The sequence below is a fragment of the Ptychodera flava genome (genome assembly GCF_041260155.1).
Source record: "Ptychodera flava strain L36383 chromosome 23 unlocalized genomic scaffold, AS_Pfla_20210202 Scaffold_24__1_contigs__length_23054250_pilon, whole genome shotgun sequence".
NCBI lineage: Eukaryota > Metazoa > Hemichordata > Enteropneusta > Ptychoderidae > Ptychodera > Ptychodera flava.
The window spans coordinates 1,005,451-1,028,608 of NW_027248278.1; the positions used below are offsets into that span (position 1 = coordinate 1,005,451).

General features: G+C 36.9%; 1 protein-coding gene across 2 annotated transcripts in view; it reads left to right on the top strand.

The window, feature by feature from the left end:
* Positions 1–7,009: 7,009 nt before the first annotated feature.
* The window catches only part of LOC139124471 (protein disulfide-isomerase A5-like), an 84,544-nt gene continuing 68,395 nt past the window's right edge, over positions 7,010–23,158 (top strand). For both annotated transcript variants that reach the window (XM_070690610.1, XM_070690609.1), the window contains exons 1-5: positions 7,010–7,168; positions 9,190–9,325; positions 11,123–11,210; positions 17,366–17,431; positions 20,762–20,807. In XM_070690610.1, the coding sequence (XP_070546711.1) occupies positions 7,118–7,168; positions 9,190–9,325; positions 11,123–11,210; positions 17,366–17,431; positions 20,762–20,807 (387 nt within the window). In that variant the 5' untranslated portion in view covers positions 7,010–7,117. The remainder of the gene's footprint in view (positions 7,169–9,189; positions 9,326–11,122; positions 11,211–17,365; positions 17,432–20,761; positions 20,808–23,158) is intronic.

Genomic DNA, 23,158 nt, shown 5'->3' on the forward strand with positions numbered 1-23,158 from the left:
AACTGTGCTAACAACATGCAATGTTACACAGCTAGGCACATTATTTGAGAGTAGAATAAGACTTTTCCTGACAGAACACAGATACTGAGAAAGACTTGAAAAATGTCACTGTTAAATTAAACTTCATGTCATTTTGAGAGTAAAACTTTCCTGACAGAACATTCAATGCAAAATACTGGGAAAGACTTGAAAAATGTCATTGTTAGTTAAACCTCAAACAAACATTCCTGTTGGTTGCATGTTACCCTTACAGACTAAAGATGACCATTTCTGGGTTTTTTTCACGTCTGAAGGATGGAAAGTGTATGTTTATATGTCTGATTCAGGCATGTAAACACTCAACTTTCATTGATAAATATTTAGGGCTTGCTGTATTACTATCATTTTTTGTCAAATTTTTACAAATCTTCATGTAACGTTCGGTAGAGACGCACAGAGACACAGCAGCTTGAGTCATCAATACCTGGTTCTTTTATTTCCAATTCCACACTAATTCAAGGCAAATCAGTAGTACATTCCTGCCAGTACATTCAGTACAGAACAGTTAACTCTTATGCCAAGGTAAACTAGGAATGACACAGAGAAGAAGAAGACCTGTGTACAAGAAGTACAGAGAATACCCATGTAAATAATTACACTGCTGTTTCAAGTTTCCACTGAGAAATCAAATTCACATACCTCTACATGCAGTACAGTAACAAATTCAATATATTGTTGCATCAGAGAGATTACATGCTGAGCAATGGATAGACTGGGTGGCTATGTCATCACAGCATTACAATAATAAAGACTTGTTGAATACAGTACTACAATTTGGACTGCATATGAATAATACACAAAACTCACCCTGACAGGATGCAACCCGTGTCTGTAGCCTCATACAACCTCTGCAGTTATCACACTAAAACACCTGTTTAAGTAATAGGACAGCGGTGTAAGTGTCTTGCAAATTGTACAGAACATTCCATCAGTGTACGCTACTTGTAAACATTACATTACATTACAATATGGCCGCTCTAAGAGTCTACTGACAAAATTACCACCAAAATGTCCTGTGTTCAGAATGGCTATGACTAGGAGTCAGATCTTAAAGTACTAGACTCAGTTTTGTGTCAACAGTAACGTGAAATATCAAAGCAGAAAAATTACTGTGGCCCTGAACGGTAAACACTGGCCGCTGAACACTTGTCTGTGTGTCCGCACACATGTGTATGCACGTTTGCATCCGACCAGATACGAACTGAAAACGTCTATAGAACTGAATGAAAAGTATTCTGAAAGACTTCAAATACAACTCAAGGACGATTACCAAGAGGGGGCTCATGTGAGTTCTCTGCAAGTTGTGATGAACGCACTCAAATTGTGATAAACTGACCGCTAAGACTTTCAATGTGCACGCCAGAAATCACTGCACTGTCAGATCTTTTGTGATCTAAGCATGCGCCTTACAAAGTGCGCCCTCAAATACCCGAGTGAACAAAATTGCAGCCTCACATTCAGAATCAGTATTACTGATTGGTGGCATATTAGTATTATTTTATGCAAATTATATTAATGACATTGTTTCGGTATCGAAATTTTATGCTAATGATTCTTTTCCACAGAAACTGTCTGATAAATTTGAAAATTTGTATACAGGATCTGTGTGATGATCTTACCTCAGTCTACTGAAATTGTGGCAAAATTAGCAAGATTATATTTTTTGGCCAATTTTTATCATTTTTTTGGTCAAAAGTCATCTCCGCTAGCAATATTTACAGATATTGAAGTTTGACATAAGTTTGTCCATTTGAAGTTTGACATAAGTTTGTCCATTTGAAGTTTGACATAAGTTTGTCCATTTGAAGTTTGACATAAGTTTGTCCATTTGAAGTTTGACATAAGTTTGTCCATTTGAAGTTTGACATAAGTTTGTCCATTTGAAGTTTGACATAAGTTTGTCCATTTGAAGTTTGACATAAGTTTGTCCATTTGAAGTTTGACATAAGTTTGTCCATTTGAAGTTTGACATAAGTTTGTCCATTTGAAGTTTGACATAAGTTTGACATAAGTTTGTCCATTTGAAGTTTGACATAAGTTTGTCCATTTGAAGTTTGACATGTCCATAGAGAACATGAAGAAAGTGCTGATATCATTTGGTGCCAGACACACTCATGGTCCTAATGATGAAGTCCACGTTATGTTTGGAATATTAAAATCGTAATTGGGAGTCAAGGCTCTTGTAAATTTCTAAAGATAACACTATAATTCTAAAAGGTTGTGCAAAGTCGATAACGGTGGTCTTTAATATTTTCCATTTATCCTGATACGACTTGAAAATTTATCCTGGTTTGCAGGATGGTAGGTAAATTAAAGCAAAAAATGGATTTGTAATGATAACACCAGTTTCAACAAACCACCTTTGAATTGATCAATTCACAAGAGGCTGTGATTTGGGATGATGTATGAGCGAGAATGTTTAATAAGTGACCTTTGACCTCTTGGACACAGGAAAGGGGGGGGGACTGGAGGAATTGCGATTGAAATGTTATTTTTTTTCAGAACCCCCCTGAATACCCCCAAAAAAATTTCAAATGCCCCCTCTATATGATCGAAATTTTTCAAGTCCCTCCCCAACCATCGCAAGCACACATATTTGTAAAGGATGTGCGCGTAGAAAAAATAAACAAGTATTGTGCCATTCTGCTCACAGATGTTCAACGTTACCTGTTATTAGTACTTTGTAAAGTCATATTTCTAAGGTAAGTTCTTAAATGGATTCTTTTTTAAACGCATCAGTGAACTTTTTTGATTTATTGGTCTAAACCATCTTGAGTTAATCCAAAATTGGCCGGGTCAATTGCTCCTGCCGCGGAGCACACAAAATGATGATCATGAGAGAGTGTGCTAATTGTGAATTCTGGCTAATTGTCATATTGTTAAAAACTGAGCACAGTGACCTACCAAAAAATTGTTTCAAAAGTACATGACATATGAATTAGATGCTACTCGAAACTGGCAATATTGGAAGGTTAAAATATTCTATCAAATAAATGTTTTAATCTCTGAAATTTTGGATAATGGCAAATTTGGTTAAAAAATAAATGATTCCATTTAGTCACATGTTTTTTCAGTTAGTCTTTACTGTTTTCAGATTTACTTTTGTATTTTTTTATGACGTGAATATGAAAATTTAGAAAATTGAACATGGTGACCCCATCTTTTTTCTTTAATATTATTCTCATATGCCAGAAAGTCCCCTGGTCTTGCATGTGTTGCTCTCTGGCCTAATCTTGTGTACAAGTATGTTTCACTGTCATGAGCGTCATTTGACAAAAACTTCTTCAACTACCACGTACATCAGAGTCAGAACATTCTCTATCACTGCTCAGGTATGCAGTGACAGTGACACTGCAGTACTAGGGCAGTATCAGAGTTTGACAATATCTTTGTTCAGTTTATACAACTGCGTTTCTTGTTCTACTCCCCACAGCATGTTGAACTATCCAGTATTCAGCTTGCTGTCACAGCCTGTGTATGTGTACCATGCATTTGTATCACTGACAACTGACTGTCACTGATTAAATTATCACCTAATACATATTTATATATACAGGCTTTGTCAACAAACTAATATTGTGTGTTTGATTATGATAGGGAGACAGCGAGAAACTGTAGTTGATATATGACATAGAAATATTGCAAAAATCATCAACAGTTGCAACTTCTGCCCAGTTACTAGGCTTGTTTGGTTTTTTATGACAAATCACACGTTTGTTTGTTTTTTCGAGATAAAAGTCATGCAATGTGACAAAATGGTTCTTGATTTTGTTAAATGATTACTAACATTACAACAATTGGATGACATAAAAATGGTTTTCATTTTCATTGAATTTACCTACAAAAACTTTGAATTGGAAAATGTAAAACATGAAAGGGAACCAAAAAATTTTCAAGTCCCCCCCTACAGGCAGAGCAAAATTTTCAAGTCCCCCCCCCCCTCTACTACCCCCAAAATTTTTTAATATTCCCCCTAAATTCCTCCAGCCCCCTAACCATTTTTTGTGAACGAAGCCTAATGAAACTCAAGACCTGGTGTGCTAATGGCATTAGGGGACGACTGCATTAACTTTCATGGTACCTGAAACCCGAGTCCTTGCCTGAGCAACTCGGGTGACAAACAGAAGACTTTTAATCCCCAAGCTGTGAATGTTCCATTGTTATGTTTATCTAATCCAGCTGGTGCCATTTTAGTGCCATTGTAGGAAAGGCAGGTCTGTGAAATTGATCCTCTAGGGAAGTAGGGTATTCTAGCTATCTGCTTTCTTTTCACTCTCGTCTTACTTGGTATACACAGTTGTAGTCCGTCCAACAGAAAATGGCCAGCCGATATGTACTTGCATGCTTGATAAAACTTACTGAGGAATAGTAGTTTTGTTTGGGCATTTTCTATTGGCCAAAATACTTCCAGAAATCCACTCCTGACCAATCAAATTTGATGTTACGAAACAATGGCAATTTTCTATCGTGGCTGAGGCGAGGGGGTCTTACATGGCTCATTTACTGTAAGTTTGTCCGAAAACTAAGGTCGTCCGAAAACTCACATTGGGTGTAGTATTTTGACAGCCGTACCGTGGCTACTCACTAAATATCTGTTGAAAAAAGTGCTAAATATCGTTGTTTTTCAGGTCAACAAGTGATTGAATAAAAAAAATGTGTCACGAAATGGTAAAGCAACAACTGATAAATAAGTAACTTTTCTCAAGAGTAACTTGAAACGCCTCGCCTGAAAGAAAAATTCATCCCGTTTCACAGAAACTGACTGCGTTTACGAGTGCAACAGCTATGAATAATAGGTCCGGGGAATCCCGCGAAAATAGCTCACACTCGTCCAAAACATTGATTTAGCTTGTCAAAAATATTTTTCTTTTGTAGATAAATAATTACATTTCTTAGTTTTTTATTTCGTTTGTTAATTAAAAGTAATTTTAATGTTTTGAGATGCTTTAAAAAATTCAAAACACACTAAAAAGCGACTATTTGGCCAAAATTCAACCGAAAACCACGAAAACCACGCTCGAATCATGGACCATTTCTGTATGAATACTCTCAGTCTCTTTACACTTCATTACACTCTAATGCGAAGGACCAGTGGGCTAAAAACGGCCACTCTCGCCGATGCACGATTTTTGCATCGCAATTTTTCATTCATTTTCGTTCGTATGACTTTGAAACTCCAGGAAACGACTGAGAAGAAAGGGTTACCTTGAATTATTGAGGTATTTGCTGATAATTTGCCAAATTAAGCGAGAAAAAACACTACGAAAATTCCCACACGCTTACACACTGAGCGTTTTCAGCATACAGAGGTTTCTTGCATGATCGCGCCAATGAAATGGGAAGCTGAAATTTTCGCTCGTAATTTTACTAACTGGCATTAAAAAATGGACCGACAAGCTTCGCCCGCGGATAAAAATTATTGACCCCGAGCTGTCGATATGATTCTACAACATTACACAGTTACTTTACCCAATTAAGGGACTGGTCAGTTTCTTCGGTCTGGGGGGGGGGGGCGCGGTGGATTCATGGGGGGGGTGTCACCCTGTTTTTGACTTTGGTGATAGGGGGGGGGTCACCATGTTTTTGAAATGCCCAATAGGGGGGGTCAGTGTGTTTTTGAATTTCGACACAGGCTCATCATTGCCTAAAATGCATCGTGTCAGCCACAAATTTCATCCAGTTGCATTTTTCGGCGCGCCCTTCGGGCGCGTAACTTTAATAATCAGACATATTTTTCAGCACGCCCAACTTTAACATATCAGGCATACATATATCAGAGATATATGTATGTTCAATATTTTTCAGCGTGCTCTTCAAGCGCATTACTTTAATATATCAGACATTTTTCAGCACACCCTTCCTGTGCATTACTTTAATATACAAGACATATATATCAGAGATATCAGAATGTTTCATATTTTTCTCCGCACCCTTCGGGCGCCATACTTTAATAAATCAGAGATATATGCCAGAGATATCTTGATGTTTGCTAAGTGGAAGTGTACTATTATGAAATCTGCATTTCATATGAAAAGCATGACAAATTCCTGATACTTTTATGTTCTCTCTATGAGAATTCAGTATGAGAACCAACACGCCCAAATATCAATGTTACAAGAAAAGGTCATCTCAGACTCTGCACACATCAGATTTGGCTAAAATGCCTCTCTATTGTTCCTCAGAAGATTTAATTGGATGGCTGGCAAGTCTGAACACCCATCAAAGTTTTTGATTTACTGCTTTTTCCTGTTTGATATTAATGATTGACATCCATTTCTGTACAACAGTTCAGGACATCTGGTTAAGCATAGAAAGTGTGAAATACATTCACAGCTCATTCAAAATGTACTGTATTCAAACTTTGAGATTGACACTTTGAAATTCCTGTCTTACAACTGACATGCCAACAATTTCATTAAAACACAGAATGACTTAAAATATAAATGTATGTAAAATATAACATATATATTTACATATATATATATATATATATATATATATATATATATATATATATATATATATATATATATATATATATATATATATATATATATATATATATATATATATATATATATATACACTATATATATATATATATATTACAGTATCATATGATTACATATTACAGTTGTCGCTTGCGGGGGGGGGTTTGGTTCACCCTGTTTTCAAAATTTGGAATAGGGGGGGTCAGCCACTTTTTGACGTCGGCAAAAAATAATCCACTGCCCCCCCCCCCCAGGCGGAAGAAACTGACCAGTCCCTAAAGCTGTACCCATGACAGCAAAAAAGTGGGCATCAACTTGTCTGAAACAAGAAATGGACAACGTAGCTTAGCTCGGTTCTGAAGGTATTCGAGTAGGGTCGCGGGTCGAGGGGTGTCAATAGCCATATAGGGCAGCTTCTGGCTATTGACACCCGGGTGTCAATAGACACTCCGATAAATATATCTATTTCGTCAGGGCTTCAGCGTAGCTTCAGCCCGGGCCAGCGTCATCGTCAGTTCATTGAAAGATCGCTTCGCGGAAAGTGTGAGTGACTGCGCATGCTTGGTTATTACGTGGCATAACTCAAGATGGCAGCCTCCATGGCAAGATTCACGAGTGTTGTGATATTATTATTTCTGGTATGTGAATTATTGATAGTGACAGTGATAAGAGAGAAGAATTATTCGTAATCTCTTATCACTGTCAGTTGTATCATCCTATGTTATCTGATCGTTATCGTAGCCGTTTTTGTGAAATGACCCCACCTGCTAGCAGTTTATCATAAATATTACTATAAAAGTACAACATGTTTTAACTAAGGCGTAGTTCCCAAAATTAGTTCGAAAGTGATGACTCGCATTATGGTGTTCGATAAGCTGTCAAATTTGCGTGAACACACCGATCAGGAGATAAGTCGCGCGTGAAGCAACAGCTGTTCTGGTGTATTTGCAAATATGTTTTCCGATCATTGCAGCCGACGCGACGCCTCTTTGCTGCGCGCCTTAAATAACTGTACACTGTTGTACCATGGTGGTACTTTATCGATCGTATAAGTTATACGAGCTCTACCCAGGAGGCGTTTTCGGCTCTGAAGTGTATAAGGGGCCGTGGATAATAAAAGCTGATGCACAAGAAACGTAATTCCTTCGTTTTACTTGAAACCCCCTCCCTCCCCCTCATAACGAAAGTTCTTGTGCGAAATCAATTTCGTATTATGATGCCGTTTTTTACAAACCCACATGCACGCATTTCTCCGATCCGCACGCCATGAGAAGGGCACATTAATTAATACACCTCAACTTTATGCGTTTCACTTTTTAAGACAGAACATTTTAATGTATTGCGCACATAGAAAAATGCTTCACGTACATGTTTCATGTTGAAAAAGGATACAAGTTTGTATTTCACGTTCAAGTATTTTCGTTGCCTTTTGTGTCTCCGTATTTTGTGGTCATTCTGTTGTCGATGAACGCGAAGGTAGTTTTGCGTTCTGGCTGCAAAGTCGCACTTCGAAAACAATAGAAAATCCTTATGCGATTTTGACGCACACAAAACAAAATGAGCTTTTACCCCCTGCCCCAAAACGAAAGAATTACATTTGTCGTGCGTCAGCTTTTGTTATCGACGGCCCCTACGTTAACAGGCAACCGGAATGTGGATGCTTTTACGAGGGTTGTAAATATTGACTACAAATTATAGTGACTCTGACTTAGTGTTTTGCCAGGTATCTACCTGGTATGGCTAGAATAGTGGGTATGGCTAGAGTGGGAGTATGGCTAGAGTAGGGGGTATGGCTAGAGTGGGAGTATGGCTAGAGTAGGGGGTATGGCTAGAGTGGGAGTATGGCTAGAGTAGGGGGTATGGCTAGAGTGGGAGTATGGCTAGAGTAGGGGGTATGGCTAGAGTGGGAGTATGGCTAGAGTAGTGGGTATGGCTAGAGTAGGGGGTATGGCTAGAGTAGGGGGTATGGCTAGAGTAGTGGGTATGGCTAGAGTAGAGGGTATGGCTAGAGTAGTGGGTATGGCTAGAGTAGGGGGTATGGCTAGAGTACAAAATGTAGGGGGTATGGCTAGAGTACAAAATGTAGGGGGTATGGCTAGAGTACAAAATGTAGGGGGTATGGCTAGAGTAGGGGGTATGGCGTGATGGAGTCTGCTGTAATGCAGTAGATATGGAAGAAGGAGGTTGTAGTTCACTCAACTCAAACTAAAAAAATCACAGAGGCAAACACTATCAGAATTTCCATTTGAATATTCAAATGATGCAGAATTATCAATAAGTAATTACAGATTTTGTCTGTCATTCCAACATTGCAACTGATCCTGTGGATTCTAGGAGTATTCCTGTAGATTCCAACACTTCAACTCCTGTAGATTCTAGAATTATAAGTCTTACAGTATTCAGGGCTTTCCATTGCCATATGCATATCACGTCTTTTTCATTTCATTCACATTCTCAAATTAAATTTCCCATTGCAGGAATCTAACATATCAGTGATCACAGTTTCCTACACTAACTTAAGTCTATTTTAATTGAAAGATATCTTTTCTCCCACTCAGTATACAATGTATATACAGCTTCCACAAATTCTTGTAGATTTTGATAAAATCTATTGTTTATTATAAATTGATTTAAATTTGTAATGAAATTCAATTTGTAGGTGATCATTCCATGTACACTTGATGCTGCCAAGAAGAACTCAAACCTCCAATTAATTGAAAAGTTGGATGATGTTAAAGAATTTAAAAAGATCTTGAGAACAAGGACAAATGTTATGGTATTGCTTACCAAAACTGGTAAGTGTGATAAAGGAATAAATGGCAGTGAATTGACCATTAATGTTTATTTATGGCAAGAGTCAAAGAAAATTAAAAAAGATGGGCAAGGTCAAGCAGAGCATGTTAACTCACCTGTCTCTCTGGATGGAGCTCCTAAATAAATGTCAGTTGTTCAACACAAAGCCCTCTATTCCTATTGTAATACCAGCAAGCTGTCAAAATCACCATATTATGGCAAATTATTCGACAAAAAGACTGGTTATCAGTAGAACATTGACATGCAAATTTGACATTTACTAGATAACATTGGATGTGTTTACATAGAGTGTTTGTGTGTGAATGATCCTAAGTCATATTCAAATCTATATGCTAGAGTTTTCACTTATTTGTTCAAGTAAGTACTGTTGCCAATAAAATGCCCAGATATTGTGATGCCAAATCGTTAAATAGAAGATGATTGAAAATGTTTGAGTCGAACATGACATAGGGTAATTATTCTTAAAATCGCAGAGTCGTTGGGATATCTTCAGATACATGTGAGTTGAAGATCATGTTGAAATCAAGCTCTTTTACTTCTGAAGAACATTTTTTACTTCTGAAGAACATTTTAAAGTCCTAGGAATAAATTAACTGAACACGGAAAATATAGCCTCAATGGTTTTTAGAAGTGGCTTACAAACTGAAGTCCTTTCTTAGTAATGATTTGGAACAAGGACATGTCTTGGATCTGTTACACGGACAACAATGCAATTGATTCCAAACATGAAAGTCATGTTTGGAATTCCCTCTCATTACTGAGACAGAACTTTGAAAGCCACTTCTACAAAACCTTTATGCTAATTTATTTCAAAACACAATAATTACATTATTAATCTAATGCTCCCAGGATGCATTATCTTGTCTGTATCGCACATTTTTGCTCAGAGATTTCTGAATGGAATTTTCCATGACTGTGTGGGGGTAGCTGGATGAGAGCTCCCAAGTGCAGTCTGGGTAACTAAGACTACACGCTGAAGGGTGCCCTTCTTAATCTCTAAAAATATGTCATTTGGAACTATACTATATGTAGAAAAACTACAATTTTGTTTTGCATTATCTATTCTCATCCTTAAGTAGCTGAGGTTGATAGGTTAGGTTGATAGGTTAATAATGTGATCTTAAACATAAAAATGAAAATTCATAAATGTGAAAATATAAAAAATTTTGACCCAGCCAAAGTAGAGATGAAGTTTTTTGAAAATATTAAAAATGGAAGAAAAAAAAGCCAGGAAATCAGGTGTTTTGTGGAAATTTGTATAAATGTACACTTCTTTCTCACCCAACTTAGGATCATTGCTTTTCATGCCAATAGGTAATACCAACTAACATTTTAATCTTGGGTGTACAAATTAATATTAATGAAAATTGAATAAATCTTTGCTAATAAGTTATTTTGAGCAAAATATTCTATGTTATATGCAATGCCACATAAGTGGGGGTTTTATTTCCTTGGTCCTTTTATCGACTTTGTACTTGATTGTGGATGACTTCGTTACAGTGCCTGCTGTTAATGGTCAGTGTTAATTTGGTTTCTAATTTTGCCAGACAATTTTCAGTTCAATGGGTATTCGTTTGATCGACAATAATGTTAACTGAATCAAACTAATTGAATTGAAAGTGTATTTTCAAATCTTAGCATTGAAGTATTGAAAATGAAATGAAAGTTTGATATCTGAGCGTACTGGTACTAGCTGTGCAACAATTGTACAAAATACTCTCAAGTGAATGAAGACACTGTGTTAACTTACACTATTTCTGTATTTGACATTTATTCAGCCAAAGCTGTCAATCATCTCATGAATACATATGGCGATGTAGCAGCACAGATCAAAGGTCTTGGTACACTTGTCTTTATTGACTGTAGGTAAGTTTGTTGTTTGTTTTTTGTCGACATGCATTGGCAGATCAGAAGTCAATTTTGCTCTAAAGTATATCAATCCAATAATATCTAACGTAATATGTACAAATATTGAGTAAATCTTAGCTACTCTCTTATGCCTTTTCATAACCTGTTCTTTTGTTCTATTATCTGATAACTTTCCCAGACGGTAGAATACAAATTATCCAGTACATATTTCACATGCACCATTGTTACAGACATATGCACCACTATTACCCACGTATGCTCAATGGATTCATTCAATGTTGAGTGATGGACAAATCAGGTCACTCTTATTGTAATCTTAGTTAAGAAGTTCTCACTTCTGCTTTGGAGTTGTTAGAACTTTGTAAAACATACTTCACCGGTGTTCTACAAGGACTTGATCTGAACATTCAATAAGTATGAACATCTTTTGACCAAGGGTATCTGATATCAAATTTGACACACAAGTTACATAATGCCTTCGATCCATTTGTGGCAATATTTTAATGTAATTTAAATTTTAATTGAAATATCAACAAAAGTAATATTTCCTGATTAGAAGTGTAATTTGTAATTGATGACCATAGTCTGTGTGCTGTATTAGTATCATGATCAGTGTTCTCACCAGAAAAAAAATTTTGTGGGACATTTTGTCCCGCTGACCAAAAAAAAGCGGGACAACGGATGATTTTTGTGAGACAATATATAAATATGTTAAAATGTCAAACTGCAAATACGAACCTTATTCTATGCATGGAAAAAATAAAGGACTCAACAACTCATTCAACTTAACAACTTTTTTGTAAACATTCGGTGAAAATATCAACTGATATTGAATATCAGTGCCTTTTAATGAAAAGTCTATGGGACTTTCGTTCTTTCCAGTGTGAAAGTCCATTTCGGGGCCCTCTACAATAACAGTAGTTGCTGGAGTGTCCAGTCGTTCAGCTCCCAGTTGATTCCTGTCATGAGTTACTTTTTTTCGCACACTAAACCCCCTTTCACAACCAGCAGAAGGAATAGGCCAAGTCAGCATTTATTTAGATCAGGAAACATATCCCTATGATGTTTGTAAACAATCATCAACTTTTGACGTGAAATTTTGGTCGCCAGCCAAGGCTACAAATTTTGTCAATTGATTGAAGCACGGAAAAAAGACGCCCATGTTCTCACGTATAAGTTCGCCTGGAATAATATACTTATCACATGCGCAAGCAAATATTGATAATTGTTTGCATAATAAGAGAACTTTCCTCCAACTATTCCACATTTAAACCTCGGAACTACTTTTGGAATAATATCATCAATCGGCAGTGGGCCAGTTGTCGATCATTTCCAGTCGTAGGTACTAGGTCACGTGGGCGAGGAACGGAGCAAATGCTGATGACATCACACAACACGTATCTCCCGCGAAGTTTATACATGATTCCAAACATAGCAAAGACCTAAAAATTATCTCAGACAAAGTTGCGTTATTTTTCAAGAACAAAAATTCACTGAATCTCAACGGCACGAACACTATAACGTCGTTCCCGTCAAGACCCTGGTTGCCATGCGGAACTCACAGTATAATGCTACCAACTTCGAGTTCGTTGTTTTCGAAAAATGTTCATGTAATTCCTTAGGGATATACAAGCTTTACATTCTTGTGTTTTCGTAGTTCGGATTATCGTTGTCGTAGCCTATGAAAATATTTATCGTGCCATGACGCCTCTAGCTTCCGCGAATTCCGTGGACATGTACCGGTATGCATGCAAGGAGAACACCACGTCCAGCGCGTCAGACTACCACAGTCTCGTGTGGTTCAATACACGACGGCCGCTGTGTGGTATACGTAATGATAATGCATCCACACATCGGCCATCATGTATCGAATCACAAGTGTCTGTGGCTTAAGTACGCCCTCTGACGGGTATTGCCTCCAGATTGCCTCGGTTTCAACCAGGAAGTGTAATTACTCGCGTCAATCATTTACGTCCATGGTGAGAAGTATTGGCTGTATGATACGGCCGGCCGCGCCGTACGGCTGGCATCACGAAAGTTTATAATTTCAAAGGCGCGCCACTATTGGCGCGCACGCCCAAGAAATCCACGACAAAACAGAAAATACGCGAGAATGTCGCGGAATCGCGGCCTGGTGAGAACGCTGCATGATGCTGTCATCGACAGCACAAAGACTATGGTCATCTATTGTCAGTCAATGACAGCATCATAATACCAATACAGCACACAGACAATGGTCATCTATTGTCATTAGTATTATGATGCTGTCATTGACTGACAATAGATAACCATAGTCTGTGTGCTGTATTAGTATCATGATACTGTCATTGACTGACAATAGATGACCATAGTCTCTGTGCTGTATTGGCATTATGATGCTGTCATTGACTGACAAAAGATGATCATTGTCTGTGTGCTGTATTGGCATTATGATGCTGTCATTGACTGACAATAGATAACCATAGTCTCTGTGCTGTATTGGCATTATGATGCTGTCATTGACTGACAAAAGATGACCATAGTCTGTGTGCTGTATTAGTATCATGATACTGTCATTGACTGACAATAGATAACCATAGTCTGTGTGCTGTATTGGTATTATGATGCTGTCATTGACTGACAATAGATAACCATAGTCTGTGTGCTGTATTAGTATCATGATACTGTCATTGACTGACAATAGATAACCATAGTCTCTGTGCTGTATTGGCATTATGATGCTGTCATTGACTGACAATAGATGACCATAGTCTGTGTGCTGTATTAGTATCATGATACTGTCATTGACTGACAATAGATGACCATAGTCTCTGTGCTGTATTGGCATTATGATGCTGTCATTGACTGACAAAAGATGATCATTGTCTGTGTGCTGTATCTGTGCTCTCGCTGTCGCTCGTAACCTTCGTAAATTACGAACAAAAATGGAAATTTACGGAAAAAAATAGATGCCCGATCGGCCATTTACGAATAATTTTGTTATTTTTGAAGCCTGATTTTTGGTCAAGATTATGAATTCCGGAGAAATACTGTCATATATCGTCTTTCAAAAACTACTCTCCCCTATCATCGGCGCATCAACACATGGCGATATACAATAGCGTTGGACTTTGACCTGTGCTAACATGAGCATGCGCGAAAAGGTTTCAAGATCCCCGGGTCGTGTTCTCAGATACTGGTGTGCCAAGCATTACGGTTAGTTTTGAGATACCCAAACACTCACACGCTGTCAACTTTCCGAATGGACGGTTGAAGAGGATCGAGGGAAGCGGGCAGTTACAAATGCTTGAGATGGATAGTATCCTCAGCTGGGAAAGAAAGTTAGGGATAAAAACGGCAACTGATATGAAAAAATTGGAAACAATGAAACCGTCGAGAAGAGATCAAGAACAGTCAGCCTGAAAGACAGTCGAACTGCAGTCCGGACCGCGCATGGTTGAACAACGTACTGCAAAGTGTTTGTCTGTGCATGGAGGCACTATAGCGAGCCGGAAATCTTAGCGGGAAATCTTAGTTGTCATAGATTTATCATTTGACGATATGCAGATTGAATTTTTCTGTGAACTTTCCAATTTTAATAGGTTTCCTTCAAAATATTTTACAAGAAACTGTCTCAGCAAATGTTTTGAATACTGATAGTTTTCTCTGATGCTCAAGAGACAATGCTGTGCACAGTCGCACGACAAAAGTTTTCCGGCAAAAAATACAACGATTATCTGCAGCATTTTAAAAATGTGACTGTCTCTGTGGAAACATTAGCAGGATCACCAGTTTCAGTTTGCGCACTTAAATTTGCAGTTATAATGAGACAAAGTTTGTGCGAAACCACAGACTGCCAAATGTTCTGATCAGTGGTTGTCTTAAAAGAATTTTAGAGCTGAACATGGCATAATGACTGCAGCTTAGAGAGGCACCACCTAGTACCCATGGATGACATGCATACTTTCAAGGTAACAGAGCTTTCCAAATATGAAAAACAGGGGATAGATTTTCTAGCATCTAACATTTGTGCAAACACTGATAATATTAATGACCACTTAATATATTAATATATATAATCATCAACCACTGAGAAATAAAATAATATTAATGATCGATTAATTGAATAACATTCATGGGTTGGTTGACCAAAATGACACACTTTATTGAGACAAGGAAATTTCAATGTTACAAGCATTTATGATCCATGATGTACTGTTATGCGATGGATCTTTTGAAAATGCGTATCAAAATGTGAGTGTTAATTGTCATAAAAATCCAAAAAGGAAGTTTTTGTTGGCCTTTGTCATGAAATCATTCATCATTTCTGTCCCCTTAAAATCATTCATCATTTCTGTCCCCTTAAAATCATTTATCGAGTACCCTGAAGTGCTTGTTGAAAATTGGCGGGCTCAGCATTACATAATTTGTGCTTACTAATATTTTTTGAACCCAATTCGTAAATTTACTAACAATTTTGAAAGGCCACGGAGAGCACAGTGTATTGGCATTATGATGCTGTCATTGACTGACGAAAGATGACCATTGTCTGTGTGCTGTATTAGTATCATGATGCTGTCATTGACTGACGAAAGATGACCATTGTCTGTGTGCTGTATTGGCATTATGATGCTGTCATTGACTGACAATAGATGACCATTGTCTGTGTGCTGTATTAGTATCATGATGCTGTCATTGACTGACAATAGATGACCATAGTCTTTGTGCTGTATTAGTATCATGACACTGTCATTGACTGACTATAGATGACCATAGTCTTTGTGCTGTATTAGTATCATGACACTGTCATTGACTGACAATAGATGACCATAGTCTTTGTGCTGTATAGGTATCATGACACTGTCATTGACTGACAATAGATGACCATAGTCTTTGTGCTGTATTAGTATCATGACACTGTCATTGACTGACAATAGATGACCATAGTCTTTGTGCTGTATAGGTATCATGACACTGTCATTGACTGACAATAGATGACCATAGTCTTTGTGCTGTATTAGTATCATGACACTGTCATTGACCGACAATAGATGACCATAGTCTTTGTGCTATATAATAGGTATCATGACACTGTCATTGACTGACAATAGATGACCATAGTCTTTGTGCTGTATTAGTATCATGACACTGTCATTGACTGACAATAGATGACCATAGTCTTTGTGCTATATAGGTATCATGACACTGTCATTGACTGACAATAGATGACCATAGTCTTTGTGCTGTATTAGTATCATGACACTGTCATTGACTGACAATAGATGACCATAGTCTTTGTGCTGTATAGGTATCATGACACTGTCATTGACTGACAATAGATGACCATAGTCTTTGTGCTGTATTAGTATCATGACACTGTCATTGACTGACAATAGATGACCATAGTCTTTGTGCTGTATAGGTATCATGACACTGTCATTGACTGACAATAGATGACCATTGTCTGTGTGCTGTATTAGTATCATGATACCGTCATTGACTGACAATAGATGACCATAGTCTTTGTGCTGTATAGGTATCATGATACTGTCATTGACTGACAAAAGATGACCATTGTCTGTGTGCTATATTGGTATTATGATGCTGTCATTGACTGACAATAGATGACCATAGTCTTTGTGCTGTATAGGTATCATGATACTGTCATTGACTGACAATAGATGACCATTGTCTGTGTGCTGTATTAGTATCATGATACTGTCATTGACTGACAATAGATGACCATAGTCTTTGTGCTGTATAGGTATCATGATACTGTCATTGACTGACAAAAGATGACCATTGTCTGTGTGCTGTATTGGTATTATGATGCTGTCATTGACTGACAATAGATGACCATTGTCTGTGTGCTGTATTAGTATCATGATACTGTCATTGACTGACAATAGATGACCATAGTCTTTGTGCTGTATAGGTATCATGATACTGTCATTGACTGACGAAAGATGACCATTGTCTGTGTGCTGTATTGGCATTATGATGCTGTCATTGACTGACAATAGATGACCATTGTCTGTGTGCTGTATTGGTATTATGATGCTGTCATTGACTGACAATAGATAACCATAGTCTTTGTGCTGTATTAGTATCATGATACTGTCATTGACTGACCTTATGAAGAAATTCCATCACTGTCTCTGATCTCTCCTTAGCCAAGCCAAAAAATTATGCAAGAAATTAAAAATTACACCGTCAACTTATGAGCTGAAGCATTACAAGTAAGTGATGTACATAGTGCCATGATCAATGGTTATCTGGTGGTTGAATGTTGAGACTGTACTCCAGTAATGTTGCCTAGCCAACAGGTTGACCTAGATGTTTGGTTTGGATTGTCTGAGAGAATACCTTATTTGTGACCTGAAATAACGCAAGACATGATGTAAAATGAATAAATTTTTTAAGTCACAAGAACAATAATTAGATAAGTGAAGGAATGTTGTTGGTAAAAAAAGGTAATCAGTCGATTTTTGTATATCTAATACAGTTAAAGTATTATGTTTGTCAATTGAAAGATTGACATTGAAAGATACAAATATGAAATATGTTGTTAGAATACACGACTTAGATTTGGCATAGAAAGTTATCAGTGACAAGTGCAATCTGCCAATTGTAAGTCCAATGTCAATAAGTCTATCTGTGTTAGTCCAAAGTCAATAAGTCTATCTGTGTTAGTCCAATGTCAATAAGTCTATCTGTGTTAGTCCAATGTCAATAAGTCTATCTGTGTTAGTCCAATGTCAATAAGTCTATCTGTGTTAGTCCAATGTCAATAAGTCTATCTGTGTTAGTCCAATGTCAATAAGTCTATCTGTGTTAGTCCAATGTCAATAAGTCTATCTGTGTTAGTCCAATGTCAATAAGTCTATCTGTGTTAGTCCAATGTCAATAAGTCTATCTGTGTTAGTCCAATGTCAATAAGTCTATCTGTGTTAGTCCAATGTCAATAAGTCTATCTGTGTTAGTCCAATGTCAATAAGTCTATCTGTGTTAGTCCAATGTCAATAAGTCTATCTGTGTTAGTCCAATGTCAATAAGTCTATCTGTGTTAGTCCAATGTCAATAAGTCTATCTGTGTTAGTCCAATGTCAATAAGTCTATCTGTGTTAGTCCAAAGTCCATAAGTCTATTTGTGTTGGAGTATTCATTGTGACACACAACAAAGATTGATAAGAACTAAAATGTGAAATTTTTGTATGTCAAAATGTCTGGAACTTTCAAATTTTAAAAATTTTCTGAGCTTTAAAACACTATGCATACAATAGATGTATATCTTGTGAAATTTTCAAAATGTCTTCTATTAATTTGTCTTCTATTTATTTGATGATTGAATCTTAAATACTATTTTCGGGTTAACTGTATGGTGTGATTGCTTTTACTAGTGAGATACTGCGAGTTACTTCCAGTGGTTAGGATGAAATATTTAAAAAATATACAAATAGTTATGAAAGATATGCCTAGTGAATTCAGTGAACTGTTAAAGAACATTATATTACCATGCCCTGTCCGTCGCATTTTGATTTGTCGAGCTGAACCACGTGACTGACCACAAATACACAGTAATGGTTTGTTTACATGCCCGTGAATATGAATAATAAGATTAACAACTCAAAGTATCGTAACTTTACACCTCAAACGTAAATCATAATCAATCACAAAATAAAATGGAGCACTTGTAGGTCAAGTTGAGATACTTTTTTTCTGAAAACATCTCCGGATTTGCCAACTATACTTTTTTTCTGAAAACATCTCCGGATTTGCCAACTTTTTACAGCGCGCGTGACTGTGCGTCGCGTATTGCTCAGTTTCTGGGGCCCAGTTGTCGTTCGCTCCTGAAATTTTCGGAAATTTTGACGGTTTTCTTGGGTTCGCTGATAATATAATGGAAATAACAGACTCCGCTCTGACCATTAACGTTTATTTGTGGGCGCGGGCTCGAGGAAAGCCAAATTAACGGGCTCGGCAAGCCTCGCCCGTTAATTTTTGGCTTTCCTCTCGCCCTTGCCCACAAATAAACGTTAATGGTCAGCGCGTCGCCCGTTATTTCTATAGTAACCATTGTCATATTAAGGTCACTTACTGACTGCAATAAATTATGTGCTACCGTATTTAGGTTTGATTTGCTGTACTTTGTCAATACAAGCAGGATCTTATCATTGTAGTTGAAGGGTCTTGAAACAACCATCAATGAACTGTTTTTTAGTTTTTGTTTACAGGAGTTTACACATATTCATTATAACTTTGCTAGAAAAAAAGGAGTGTTAATTTTGGATAAAAACATTTGAGGACAAGTCAAATGCTGTATGTTGCAATTCTTAAATTATTGTCAGAGTTTTCAATTCAAAAATGCTCTGTGTTAAAGGTACATGTAGTGTAAGGCAAAGAGCTTGTTGATCATAAAATGGTTTGACTGTAGTGAGTATAGAAATCTGGATTATAAATGATTGGAATGTAGTAAGTATACAATGTCTGGATTACAAAATGGTTGGATTGAAGTGAGTATACAAGTCTGGATTATATATAGTTGGATTGTAGTGAGTATACGAATCTGGATTATAAAATGGTTGGATTGTAGAGAGTATACAAATCTGGATTATAAATGGTTGGATTGTAGAGAGTATACAAATCTGGATTATAAATGGTTGGATTGTAGAGAGTATACAAATCTGGATTATAAATGATTGGATTGTAGAGAGTATACAAATCTGGATTATAAATGGTTGGATTGTAGTTAGTATACAATGTCTGGATTACAAAATGTTTGGATTGTAGTGAGTATACAAATCTGGATTATATATAGTTGGATTGTAGTGAGTATACGAATCTGGATTATAAAATGGTTGGATTGTAGAGAGTATACAAATCTGGATTATAAGTGGTTGGATTGCAGTGAGTATACAAATCTGGATTATAAAATGGTTGGATTGTGGCGAGTTTACAAATCTTGATTATAAAGTGGTTGGATTGAAGTGAGTATACGAATCTGGATTATAAAATGGTTGGATTGTAGAGAGTATACAAATCTGGATTATAAATGGTTGGATTGTAGTAAGTATACAATGTCTGGATTACAAATGGTTGGATTGTAGTGAGTATACAAATCTGGATTACAAAATGGTTGGATTGTAGTGAGTATACAAATCAGGATTATAAAATGGTTGGATTGTAGAGAGTATACAAATCTGGATTATAAATGGTTGGATTGTAGTAAGTATACAATGTCTGGATTACAAAATGGTTGGATTGTAGTGAGTATACAAATCTGGATTACAAAATGGTTGGATTGTAGTGAGTATACAAATCTGGATTATAAACTGGTTGGATTGTAGCGAGTTTACAAATCTGGATTATATATTTCTATAAATCAAGCATATATTTGACATTCCACAATACAAAAACTTAGTTGATTACCATTGTCAAAGTCACAAATATCTTTATTAAAACTGTATAAACGATCTAAAAATCAAATTCGTTGATTATCAGTTTGTAAGTATGTAACTCCACCACCATTGCAACTTGTTTTTATACATTGTGTGATCTTGTTTTTCCAGGGATGGTGAATTTCACAAAGATTATGATAGACAGGAAACTCACAAGGTAATGGCGACTCTTGATCATAATTTTGTCACTACACAGAAAGACAATCTTACACAATTTTCAACTATTTTCTTTCAAAACCCAGAATAAAAATCAGGGTCACCATGCAAATTTTGGACTAGAGAAAGTAATTACCGAATATTTACCATTATTTTAAATTTGAAATTGCCGCCATCTGTGTCTTATTTTATCAGGGGCAATAACATTCCTTATTTTCACAAAACTAAGGCCATGAAAACTTTATTTATTCCATAAGCTTCAAAATGAGTCCTCAAAAGAAGTAGGCCAAGAGAATATTGTATAAGTTTGAGAGTCCAAATATCTGTCCCTTAGGTGTATTGTATAAGTTTGAGAGTCCAAATATCTGTCCCTTAGGTGTATTGTATAAGTTTGAGAGTCCAAATATCTGTCCCTTAGGTGTATTGTATTTTAAGATAAAAAGCATCACTGGAAAAATACTGCCTTGTAAACTCGGGGTTCTCTCCATCCCGGACGGCCCTGTCTGGCACTAAGGATTTCCATCCAGCATACACAAGTGACCATCCAGCACTTGCTTTGAATGTGAATGTTGATGACAATTTTGAGTTCCAGCGAAAACGGAGTCAGCATGGACTCTTTTTTATGCCACATGACAAAATAAACACAGCCACTGAAGTTTTTTACAGACAAAACACACAGACGATGTAGCAAATGTCATGAAATCTTTTTCTATTGAAAAGGTGTGCTGGCGTTACCAGGACTTACTTTTTTGAATGTGTTGATTTTGTCATGAGTATATTAGACTAATATATCCTTGTCTTAATAAATTGAAAAAATCTAAATTTCAATATTATCAATAATTTTATCCAACTCACAAAATGAAGGTTTTTCATCTTTAGCAGATGTAAAGGCGGATAGCGTCAGTGGAAAAACACACTACGGACCCAACCCTAGTACGGAGAGTCGCTAGTAGGGGGAGGGGTAGAGGTGTCAGTCAAACAGTCAACGTTGTGCTCACTGTCGTCAGAATTTCATCCAGACATTTATAATGTACGGTGATCAAGGTGGCATTATATAATATAGATGAGGTGTATAATACTAGCATTTCGATGGCAGCAATCTATATTGAACTGCTTGATGCGGTGTTTGTTTGGTTGATGCTGTCCCAGTTTCGCTGACGCTACCATCCTGATCTACCAAGGAAGTTTGTGTAGATGCAGATGCAGGAAACATGATACCGCACCGTTCAAGCTCTTTCTGTACATAATTTACCATATTTTTGGTTTTATTCTCAACTCATCATGAAGAACTTTTTGTAACAATAAGAATACAAATTGAATCTTTTGTCTTATTTGTGGGATTGAATAGGAGATGTGCCTTTGATGACGTTAGTTTGGGTGTTCTGTCTGAAAAAAAAGTCTGTGGCAGGGTTTATTTTGTTGCGCCGCACAACAGAGAGTCCACGCTGACTCCGTTTTCGCTGTCAAGTATTTCAAAAAATTGTATGAAGAGTTGATGAAAACAATAGCACTATAGAATCACTTTCAATAAAATGCTGCATAACATTCATACAAAGCACAAAACTTAAGTCTGTCTCCTTTTTGCAATCGTACAGAGATATTGTGTGACACGAAAACCTTGTGTAGTTAGGGCAATGACCTTTTCGAACGCTAAACCAAAGACAGCTTTTCACATGCAAAATGAGCGTATGGTAATTAACCAGTGGCATTGTTTAAACAGGAACTTCCCCTATAAAAGCAGGATTATCGTAAATCTATGCAAATCTGAAAAAGCCACGCTACTGATCAGACGTGCCATGCTTGGTCCAAGAATCCCATAATTTCGCCATGTTTCAGGCGTTCATTGTCATTGAGTATTGCATATGATGTCTGTGAATATATAGCGACTAAACCTGAGTCTAAAATCAACTGAAAACACATTCCGTTTTTCTTTTGTCAGAGAATGCATATGTTTAAAAATGTGTTACCTGTATGACCATTTGACCCCTTTTTGGTTAATATATATGTAACGAAAGTGCCCATCATGATTATTCAAATTTATCATACAGTCAAAGCGATGCTATGAGAATTCAAAACCTCCCACCCAGTGTATGCCAATGGCTGCGTCATCAGTAATCTCCCCTATTGTGCGCCCACGGTCATGTAATTTCCAGTTTAAAATACTGTAAAAATAAAGTCTGGTGGTGAAAATTAGCACAAAAAGGGACTTAAAGGGCTGGTGAAGAGTAAAACTGAAAATTTTATTGCTTGTTCATTTTGACGACTTAAATGGTCAAAAAAACATCAGCATTGGAATTTTTCAAAACTGCCCTCCCAATTCCGAATAAAGGCCCTAGCGACGCCCTTGGATAC